At 37.7% G+C, this 12133-nt stretch overlaps 1 protein-coding gene across 8 annotated transcripts in view; it reads right to left on the bottom strand.

Moving 5' to 3' along the window:
- Positions 1–12133, bottom strand: part of RAPGEF4 (Rap guanine nucleotide exchange factor 4) — a 288041-nt gene that overhangs the window by 113557 nt on the left and 162351 nt on the right. The window contains exon 1 of one of the 8 annotated variants that reach the window (XM_081261510.1): positions 4785–4844. The exons of the other annotated variants lie outside the window; for them this stretch is intronic. Coding sequence (XP_081117636.1) covers positions 4785–4829 — 45 coding nt within the window. The 5' untranslated portion in view covers positions 4830–4844. Of the gene's footprint in view, positions 1–4784; positions 4845–12133 lie in introns of those variants that run through there. 8 annotated transcript variants of the gene reach the window in all.

Raw genomic sequence — 12133 nt, 5'->3', positions numbered from 1 at the left:
ATATTCTTGATATGATGAGCCAGAAATGGAAGATCTCTGTAGTATCCCCACTCAAAACCCATAAACCAAGTCTAATCTTGAGGAAAACATCAGACAACAAACCCCTGAGAAGTATCTCTCAAAAATGTCCAAGAAACCAGAAGCCAAAAGTTGTTGAAAAAAAAAAAAAATGGCGATTCCATGTCATGTGACGTCCTGGGACAGGAAAAGGACGTGAGGTAGAAACGAAGGAAATCTGACCGCACCGTGGACTTTAGTCAGTGACTGTGTATCTGTGTGGGTTCATTTAAAAACTCTGAAAGGAAAAACCTGCCAACTGAAATTCCCAGATCAGCGAAAATATCCTTCAAGGTAAATGAAGATGAAGCAAAGATGTTCTCAGATGAAGGAAACAGTAGGAGAATTTGGAGGCAGCACACCTGCTCTACTAGAATTTCTAAAGGAAGTTCTTCAGACAGAAAGGAAATGAAAGCAGAGGGAAACTTTAAACATCAGGACTAAAGGAAGAACAACAGCAATGTAACCAAAAATAACCTAGAAATGGAACAGGGATGGTGTGAAGACGAACTTCGACAAGATATATTTTAAAAATTCATCGCAGCAGAAGTTCATTCCCCAACGTGATCAAGACAATATTAACTACTTTTTAAAAAGTCTTTAGGACAACTTAATTTTAAAAAATAGTATCTATAACTATATATACAGTATGAACTAAATTGTCTCTATAGGTTATGTTTATTTCTATGTGTTGAACACATAAAAATACAAAGCTCCGGGTGGCCGCATATATAGGAGGTTTAAAATACTTTTATGTTTCCAAATATTCAACATAAGCAGTGTGCTATTTATGAGCAGGAAAAGATAACCATTATATTTAAAAATGCACTGTCTTGCTAGACTTCCTTTTAGACTCTTGGCAAAACACTTCCTTTAGGCACACACTGTATACTTCAATGACTCATCTGAATGTAAAATTGGCTCACAGATTTTTAACAACTTAAAGTCAAATAGATGGTAAGGAAAATTCCTGTAATAGTCTAGGAAAAATGGGATTGCTTATGTCATACATTGTTTCAATACCTGCATGCAAGTAGCTTGAAAGACTTAATGACATCAAATCTTGTTAATCTCTATAAAGTACATGTTAAGAAGACAGTGAAAAAAGAAATTATGATTCTGATTGTGTGGAATGCATGGAATTTCTAAAGCACAAAGCTTATTGCAATCAAAGCTGCTGCAAAATGTGATGTCAACACATTCTAAGTGCTTCTGTCCAAATCTTCATGAGCAAGGGAAGAAGACTAACCCCAAATGAGATGCTGATTGCATTATGATGTTCTGAGTATACTGGACGATGGAGACTGTTTTTTCAGTAGTCAGCTAAATGCACATTACTGAGGAGGAGCAGTGAACAGCGACTCTTTCTGATATTCCTTCTTCTGGTCACATATCCCTTGTGTGTGGACCTGAGTCTATTCATCCACAGTGGCTCAGCATCCAGCCAGAGGGGTCACATGACCCACACTAAACCAGAGTCCTTGCCTGAGATTTTCCCACACAGTAGCTACTGGGGAAAACCCAGGAATGTTGGTGGCCCTGTCTGTCTAGGCTTATGGAGAAGCAGCAAGAGTTAGAGTCTTTGGTTCCTGTTAGCCTAATACCAGCGCCACATCTGCTTGTCCTAGGGACTGGAGAGATTGGTCCCCAACTGCTTTTTTTTTTTTTTTTTAAATACCTTTATTTATCTTTATGTGGTGCTGAGGACTGAGCCCAATGCAGATGCTCTACCACTGAGCTACAGCCCCAGCCCCTCTTGTTTGTTTTTGAGGTGGCTTGATACAGGTTCTGCAACCCATACCTCAATGTCTGGAGATATACAGTAACTTAGTCACTCTGTATTCTTTTGAAAAGAGAATGTTGGGAGATGAATAATAAGTCATGCTTTCTTCAGAAGTCCTCTAGGCTGTAAGTGATGTGGCTCTTCTAGGATAGTTTAGCATTTTTGTTCTTAATTCCAATCTCTCTCAGTACTACGCTCTGATACAATTACCCCCTTACCTATCTCTTTTCCCCATTAGGCCATTTGTTCTTCGAAGGCAAAAATGTATTTCACTGGACTTTGCATCTCTAGAGCCAAAGTACAGAGGCTGTGCAGCTTAACGTAGGCACTTAATACACATCAGTTAATTTTAAAAAGATTAAATAAAATACGGTCATTTTCCCTACCATTGCAGCATTACCTCACTTCTTCAAACTTTATTAATTGGAAATTTGTGACTAGGTAAGAAAAATTAATTTATTTAAGAAAAAAGTGGTCATTAACCCATTAACTAGTGTAAGAAACTGTACAGAGAATGATTAAACTAATTAAGAAAATAAATTGTTTCAAGCAGGCCACCGCCATTTAAAATCACCGATTCATATAGAAATAATTTGTGGGCTAAGTTACAAATAACATCCCTTTACCTATTCATTAAATTAGGTCCCTGAGGATGTCTATTAAGTAACGCTTTGATAGCTTGGCTCATTTACTATTTGTACTTGAAATATTCCATAAATCAACCTTTATTAATTTGAAAGGTGACACCTACAGCTACATGCAAGGTTTACTTACAAATATAAGTTCTCTTACAGTCCACAAAAGATAACAGAGGGCTGAACCAAACTCGATAAAATTCTTGCTGATTTCTGTTTCATTATCCATTTGTTTTAGACACATTTAGTCTCATTCATACCCCAGGCAAATGCTGCTAGGTTCAAATCCCCAACATCTATCACATCTTCACTCTCTAATCTAAGGCCTGCCACTGTAGCTATTGATTGGACTTAGGTACAGTGTCAGAGTCTAATCACACTAATTTCTAGATACTGTCTAGCACAGGGGCTTCAATCTTGGTCTTTTTAACCTCAGCCTTCCCTTTCTTAGTTGATGGCAACAGCATCCTTCCATGTGTTCAGGCCTCAAACCTGGAAGACACCCTTAGGCCTCTCTCTCACCTCAAATTTCAACCACTAGAAAATTCTATGGATGCTATCTTTAAATCCATCCTGAAGGCAAAGCTCCTTCACCTCCACTGCCACTCTACCTTCCTCACCTCCAGCTCTCCATGAAGTGTCACCCAGCTTCCTAGGAGTCAACGAATTAAGTCACGCAACTGCTTAAAATTATTTACATTCCCATCTGCTGATGTGAATGAATTTTCCTAGTGCTTACAAACATAAGGTCCAAGAAGAGAAACAGAACTGGTGTGAAACCCCTATTTCATTTAGCTATACTCATTCATTTTTTTAAAAATATATTTTCTGTTGTAGATGGACACAATATTTTTATTTTATTTATTTATTTTTATGTGGTGCTGAGGATCAAACCCAATGCCTTGCTTGTGCTAGGCAAACGCTCTATCACTAAGCTACAACCCTAGCCTCTATATTCATCCACTTTTGAAAAAACATTTATTTTTTAGTTGTAGGTGGACAAAATACCTTTATTTTATTTTTATGTGGTTCTGAGGATCACACCCAGTGCCTCATGCATGCTAGGCAAGCAGCCTACCTCTGATCCACAACCCCAGCCCTCACTTTTTAAAAAGCACCCGCCAACTCACTTTGTGATGCATTTCCAATGACAATTTACTTTAAGTTGAATAATTATTTATAGAGACTTATAAAATAGAACTAATTGTATACAACTGCTAATTATCATCATTCAATCAAGTAGAAAAATTGTAAGAAAGACTTATGGTCACCAGAAATTTTAAAACACTAAGATTAAACTTATACATATTTTTGAACATGTTAAGTACAAGAGTAATTCATAAGAGATTTTCAATCATAAAAATACACTATGACACAGAGCTACCATAGTAATCCTGGATAGCTCACATTTGGATAGTAAACATAAATGAAAAGTAATCCTCAATTTTATTTAAGATACTGTTACGTCTGGGTCTTTGTTACTGTAGTTGAAGCTGCATTTAAATGAATATATTGATGCAATGAAAAAGTCCTCTGGTCTGGGAAAAATACATTATAATAGGATTAATTTATGGGGTAAACAATGGGAATATAATTTAAAGGAGAAAAATAATAGAATGTTGCCAACTATTAAAGAGCTTGCTTATATATTTTCAAATGGTAATCAACAAATTATGTTTCACCATGGCTAACTCTGGTCTAATATGGAGTAAGCACTCTATAAAAATTTCCCGGTTAATAGACTCCTTGGGAATGTTTGTTTGGCTTGCAGAATTGAAGCTCTATCTCTCTCTATGGATTTGCAGAGCAGGCTGCCCTGTTTGGGGAAGACAATTATCAACAATGTTACAGAGATGGGCTGTCTATGTGCACATATGGATGGATGGAGAGATGGGGGAATTGGAGTTTCCCAAGCCACAGGAACCTTATAATAGAAAATAACAGTTATGTTTATATTTTCACTTCATTCACACATCTTGTGCTCTGTAACTAAAACTTCACGTTAAACATGAAGAAACACCAGAATGACCACCAGAGGGAGCTCACGTGTTTTTTGAATACAATAAACACCAAAGTAAAAAAAAAAAAAAAAAAGAAAAAAGAAAAAAGGAAGAAAACAAAATATAAAGCTGAAAAGTAGGGAGCAGGGGCATCACCTGTTTCAGTCCTTTAAAATAATTTCCTATTGACTGATAGGGCTATTTTTGCATATATGTTACAAATTCCTTTACTCAGCAGTGGTACATTGCAATGCTTTGACACATAAAAGGAGAACTAACTAAACATAATATTTAAAAAAATTCACATACCCTAAAGCAAGAAGGTCCAGGGGGAACTGCTGTGATAGCATCCATGATTGTCCGCTGTGCCCCAACAGGCCAGGTGCCTTTCCCGTTTATCTTAATGTTCCTGCTCTCCCTCTCTATTCTGGTCCATCTTTGTGGTTAACTTTGGGGGAAGGTTTGGGTGTGGCTTCCTCACTTTGTCTGGGATCCGGCTATCAAATTACATACAGCATTTGGTGTGACTTGGGATTTTTTTTTTTCACCCTCCTGTCTGAGCCAAGTTTTGAGGGCATTAAGAAGAATGACTTTCCATTTGTCATCCTGAACTCTTTCTAGAACTCAGACCAAGTCCTAAAAGGATGCAAGAGGACCTGTATAAGCCTATCCATAACCAATCTTCAGGTCCCACAGTGTTCCCCTGCAAGCTAGAAACCTGTCCTGGGACTGAGGTCACATAGGCAAGGGTGGGATCTTGTTTAGAATTAAGCTCCAGGGAAGCCCAATACAATGCTTCATATTTGAGAAAGTGCCAAGTTCTGGAATTTTCCCCATGCTTTATCTTATTAGTCCTTTTCTTAAGGTAGATCAGGGGTCACCATCTTACAGATGAGGAAACTGAAGCTCAGAGAGGTGAGTGACTTGTTCAGTGTCTCTGGCTGCAAAATGTCAGGGGCACAAACTCTGATGAACACACACTTCCAGGGACATGAACCATTAACAGTGAATGAATATTGAATCAGTCATACTCATGTCTTCCGAGATAGAAAATTATTGTCTTCCTTTTCCTTCAATGAGTGAAAAGCATGACAGAAATGAATTCAATGACTTAGCACTCGTTTTACCCAGTATTTTCATGGCATGTTTTCCTAAGTTTCTTTTCATGTCTGGATGGGGTTATTTTATAATGTATGCAAATAAATTAGCACAAACAAATTGAATTCTACAGGGTTATGTCCTCAGCTGAATGCTGCTAGATTTAACATGCTTATTAATGCTTTGGATATAGAATCAGAAGCATTCTTATCAAATTTAACAATGACACCCATTTGGGTGGAGGTGGCTGACAGTTACAAAAACTAGATTGAAATTTAAAATGACCTTGACAAACAAGGAAAGGAAAAAGGGCAAAATTCAATAGGAAGCTTTGCAAAGTAATTCAAAGGAGAACAACAAAAATGAGAGAGAATTGACTGAGCAATTATAATAGAAAAGGAGCTGGAGGTCAGAGTGAACAATAGGCTTCAAAGCATCAGCAATCTAGTTCTGTCATTTAAAAAAAAAAAAAAAAGAAGGCATGATTTTGGGAAGTACAAATAGGGGGAAATTCAAGCTAATTGCCCCTCTGGATCCCAAACAGATAAAGCTTTGGGAAGGGAGAGAAAAAAAAAGAGTTTTGTTAAGCCTCTCAAACTGACTGCACCTTGGAAGCTAGGTTTTGATAACTTTGAAAAGGATCCTTAGAAAGAGTGCTGAAAACAGTTTTTGATTTAGATCTGACAAAATTAGTCTCAAAAAGTGGAAGTTCCGGCACTCTACTCCTTTGTTCATGCAATGTCCTCAGCCTAGCCCATCCTTTCCCTTCCACCTGGGTAACACCCACGTTGTTATCACAGTCCACAAGCACTTCTCAGTGAGCAGCCCTGGGCCCCTCCACTCACATGTGCACACGGCACAGCGCCGGTCTGTCCACAGTGAGGACACTGGGGCTAGCACTGGGCATGCGCGGATCTTTAGCGCCCCCCTACTGCTGACACTATTGCTATCCTCCTTCTTTAGGAGACAAGCAGGGCGAGCGACTGTTCAAGTTCACATCTTAGTAATGGGCAGAGCTGGGGCTGCAACTGCAAGTTGAGGAGCTCCCAAGACCTCGCCTGGGGCCACGCGCTGGTCTGGCTGCTCACCCATAAAATCTCACTGCACGTGTTTGTTCATGGTCCACCGCCACTGATGGACTACCACTCCCTGAAGGAAGGTGCTTTGCTTATTTATTTTCATAGTCCAATTCAGAGCCTGGGATCCATTAAAAAATCTGGTTATAAATTAAAGGTTTTCAAACAAGTCAATGATATATTCTATTGGTATCTCTGAGTAAGTTTTTGATTGAAGAAAAATAGAAAATAGAAATACACTGAAGTGAAGATTTAAATATTTACTTAAAAAATGCAATGAGGATTCTAAACAATTCTGAACCATATCACTAAAGATGATTTGGAAATTTTTTTTTCTGGAAAGTTTAAAGAATGTAAATAGTTATATGTGCATTTATACAGACATGAATTTACATATGTGCCTTTATATAGAATATCTGTATATGTACATATATGTACATTTATCCATCTGTCACCTATCTTCAATGTAATTTTACCTAAAGGTAATGACTACAGAATATTTTAATATTTGTGGACTCAGGGGAGCCTGTCTGACAGAGAATTGTTATTAGAAAAGAATTCAAATCCTAAACGACATGTCAACACTAGATTAATTTATCCAATCTGAGAACGCTACAATTTTCTCTCCTAACCATAAGACATATTTGCAAATAATTTGGTCTCAATTTCTCAAAACAGAAATGATAAAAACTCAAATACATCAAACATAAATGATACTATATATTTTATCCTCAGTTAATTGAGATAACATGCCAGCAGCCCAGAATAACTGGTGATGAAGACAATTGCCTTCAGGACAAGAGAAAATGTTTCTGAAGACAGCAATGCACTCTCCCACAACTTTGGAATCAGCAGTATAGTGTTTTACCATTAACATGACATCATGCCCATCACTCCTTGCCAATCGGGGAACTGATTCTCAGCAGCAGAGCTGATATCCAGCAGCCTCATCTCAAGGCTGGGCCACTGATTAAAATGAGAGCAGGGAGAAGCTGCTGGCTACATTGATGGGAGAAATCTCAAGTCTTTTATTATTATTATCATTATTCGCCATCAAACACGATTCTCCCTGGCTTCTCTGTGATCTTTCACCCATGCCAAATTCTGATCACTGAAAAAACTGAGAGAACGAATTCAAAGCAGGGTTATACAGCATAACTCGGTTACATGCCCAGAAAATCACCAGTATAGCAGCAGCACGAGAAAGTTCTATTTCAGAAAAAGACATTTAGAAATTGTAAAGATAGGAAACCTAGAAACATTAAAAGAATCATCAAATGTAGTTCATAATATTGTAAAAATAATTCTAAAATATAACAATGATCCACCACCCCAATATACTCCTTTTCACCAGGCAAACTCACAGCAAGCAGGTCCTGTGTATGACGTGGAGAACATTCAGAGGCAACCAACACCTGGTCTGACAGTCAAGATTTTACAGTATTCCCTCCATTGACTACTTCCTATCTAGATGAGTGGCAACTATACATTATCTTAAAAACTCAATCAAACTTAAAAACTGCAGAAACTAGAGAGAGATGGTGCAGTCGGCTTTTAAAACAGACTAGAGGAATAGAAGGAAGAAAAGGAAAGAAATTCAGCAAGGACATTTTGCCCCATAAAATGTTTAACTCACGAAGACAAAAACAAACATTTCCTCAGAGACTGGAGAGCTGAGGCTGTCCTTGGCACCTTGGGCATGAAGTCAGTGGCATTTTCAGGCTGAGAGAGGGGACAAAGGCAGGGGGAGAGGCAGAGAAGTCTTGGTTCATTGGGCCACACCTTCTAATAGGCCAGCTCAAGAAATTTGTATTTACACACTACACAAGTCACAGGATCTGGCAGCAGCAAGGCTAAATCTAATCTTCACTTGGGTGATAAGCAATTTGTCCTTCAAAATCAGAACAGGCAGGCTCAGGAGTTTCTAAGACTTTTACATTTTGTTATTTCACTCTCCTATTAAGCTCTTTAGTCTGGGTCAGTTACACCTGTGCTTCAAATGGTTCTGGGCTAGTTATATTGTTCAGTTCTCAGACAGAGGAAAACAGCTGTCCAGGGTAAACCTTGAACTCCAGCCAAGAATCTTCATTGGGTCTGCATCTGTAGCAGTCCTTTTTTAAAACTGGGTTTTAAAACTGTGTTCTGCAGAAAACTGTTAGTTTGAATTTAGTTGGTGTTGTGAAGCTGGGTTTGAAGGGTTTTACCAGGTTCTATGTCATTATCTGAGTTCTTATGTTTTAAATTTGTAGGATGCAAATTTAAATTTCCTTTTTCTTCATCTGACCCACAATCACATTCATAGCTCATACAGAGTGGTCAAAAAAGATGTTAGCACACAATAGGTGGACAATACTCTGATTTGTTTTCTCTAACCTTGAAAAAGAGCAGCAATAAAGAAAAATGTTATTATATTCCCTAAACATTCCTAAAATTCTTCATCATTGCTTGCCTATAATTCTGTCTCCCTCTCCTGCATGAGACTTTTCACAGTGTAAATTATTTCCTTACAATTTCCATTTAAAACTTTAGATCTTTATAATAATTTCTAAAAAACTACTCTTCCTATAAATGACTTGTGATTTTTAAAGGCTCGAGAAATTCCTGCTTAAAAATAATCTTAAAATGAGATCTGCCAAACACTTTGAAAGGATCCCCCCAGACTTGCTCATTCCTAATTGCTTCCCTTGAAATCTTCCAGCACGTGGGAAACACTGAGTTCTGAAGGGATCCTGCTTCATCCTGGGAGAGCACTCTTCAGCCATCAGCAAGAAACCAATCATACCACCATGCTATCTATACCAAAATTGCCTAAAAAATGAGGACCTCAAGTGGTCCTTTAGGGAAAAAGATGTTTATAAGTGGGATTATTTCATAAACGTCCCCTGGCCCTGAGTCTCTTCTCTGGCTCCTTCCACAACAAATATGAAAAACATAACCTTCTAAAATGACAAAACCCTGCAGCAGTTACCCTCTCAAGGACTGAGCCCAATAAACAACAAATTTTACATAAGTAGTCAAAAATCAAACTCACTCTTTCAAAGGGCAACCATAATATTCAACTATAAAACTTGTAATTGTGGTTTTTAAATTCAGTGTTAAACATGGTCAGCAGGGTATGGCGCATACAAAAGAAGGGAAAAAATACAACTTAAAAAACAGATCAAAGAGAATAATTTAACAAAACCAATATCCCCCAAACAACCACAGCCCTATCGAAATTGTCTACTTGCATTACTGGCTCCATGGTTATTTTTCAAGTATTTTTCAGATTCCAGTGGCCTGTGTCATTCCATGTTAAATGATGCCCCTATTAGTATAGAAATCAGACAAAATAATCCAGCGAGTAACTGCCAGCCCATTTGTTTCTACACACGTACAAATGATTTGTTCTTTTTAAAATTTTTTTTTAGTTGTCAATGGATCTTTTCTTTAATTAATTAGTTAATTTATATATATATGCAGTGCTGAGGATCAAACCTAGGGCCTTACACATGCCAGGCAAGCACTCTACCACCAAGTCACAACTCTGTCCCAAAGAAAGTTCCTTTTATGCAAGGTTAGGCAGAGTCTATAAACAGAACATAGTTGGCAAAGTAGTTCAAAACACCACACACTGGTGTCTGCATATTTGATTAAAAGTTAACCATGGTGATGAACAAACCCATAGAAGAAGCTGGAAAGGAGAAGGCACTCTTTCCACAAAGAATCTGTTTGGACATTGAAACAATTGTCTAAGTGCTTTTATTCCAGTCTGCAGGCACATGATTGTTATTTATAAGCACAAGGGGAATATTGCTCGGCATGCAGTTAAAGAAGGCAGAGGATAAAAGAAATCATCATAACACGACTTGTCCCTTGTAAAGGAAAAATTTTCAATTAACACCACTCTAAGGCTCTCAGGTTTCTTTTTATCTTTCTGGAACTTCAGCTGTACTCATGAATGTCTTTCATCTCATTTGCTTTACTTGACTGGAGAGCTTTCCAAATAGCATATGGTATCCTTACATCTACTGGATTCGCTAATAAGGAATAAGTGTGTTTTTCTTGGGTTGCTGGAGAATGTGACCTAGAATAGCCCAAACAAATACAAATAAGCACATACTGCTATGCTTACTGGGCCACAGCCTGGTCCAAACTGTTCAGAGCAACATGTTAATAACTCATTGTATCTGATGTCTGCAAACTTCAAATTCCTGTTTGGTCATGAGGTGAGCGCATGACAACAGCTGTTAGGCCCTCTGCTTAGAGTTTCGCTTCTGTCATCCCACTGTGGGGGGCCAACGGAAAGGTCATTGAGAGCCTGAGAGGGATGGAGTTTCCTTTTGAAGCTTAGGATATTTTCACCCTCCCAGGGCTTAGACATTCTTCTTGTGTTCCCCACATCACTGGTAGTCCCTTGATGAGGAAGGACAAGGCCCTTTTTATTATCTTGGTTTGGCTAAATGATCTGTGTGCTATTTGGTGTAGCAGAGATGCTTTGGGGCATCCATGTCCAAAATGGCAGCAGGCAGTTAGTTACTTTAGGCTGTAAGGCCTGTTGCTTTAGAATCTTCACGATTCTGCTTCTCTACAGCTTTACTCAACACACAAAGATACTTTTTAACAGCAAAAGATCAAAGGCACGATTCCTCGAAGAAAAGCATTTTAAGGAGAGCCATAAAAAGCAAAAGGGACAGTTAATTTATAAAGGGTAAAACATTTTTCACAGGAGAAAAGATAGCTAGAAAATGATATGAGGCTTGAGAAAATACTAATTACAATAAGAGTCCTAACATTTTCGGAGTTCTATTGTTCTCACTTTATGCTTTCCACAGATTATCTCATTCAATATTCATAAAGGCCTTTTAAGGTAATTTGGAGTCTAGGTAATAGAATTAATTTTACTGTAATTTACATGCAAAGATGTACCACTAAACTACCACCATTGGTACCATTTGCTAGTGGGAGTCTTGTCCCAAATCTTTCTTATCTGTTTCCCCCCAAACAATTAGTAATTAATTAGTAGTTAATTATTTTCAGTTTCCAAAGAGAAATGTTGACTTTACTATATTTAGATATGATCAGGCAAATTTATCAACTCACCATGAATTTCACAGTTTGTATTCTTACTAAGGAAAAGCAAATCATATTCTACCTGGTGTTAAACTAATGATCTGTTCTACTGACATGTATGCATTGTGGGAAAAAGAAAACACTTAGCAATTGTACCATTTGCCCCTAGAATAACCCCTCTTCCGACTAAATCTCAGGGACATGTGATGACCAGATCAAAAGCATCACCCTTGATATTATAAAGTGACTCACCAAAGATATCAAAATAAGATTAGAAAAATATTTATTATTATTCTGTTGACTGTAGATCAAAAGCTTTTTTTTTTTTTTTTTTTTTTTTTTGCTGGTAGAGTCACCATGGTTATTTTTTTATTTTTTGTTTTTTTACCTTATGACAGTTTTTAGAAGTAGGCAGAGAGAAGAGCTACTCAC

This window comes from Spermophilus citellus (genome assembly GCF_964194105.1).
Source record: "Spermophilus citellus genome assembly, chromosome: 11".
In the NCBI taxonomy this organism is placed as follows: Eukaryota; Metazoa; Chordata; class Mammalia; order Rodentia; family Sciuridae; genus Spermophilus; species Spermophilus citellus.
This window is presented reverse-complemented; position numbering and strand designations above follow the sequence as displayed.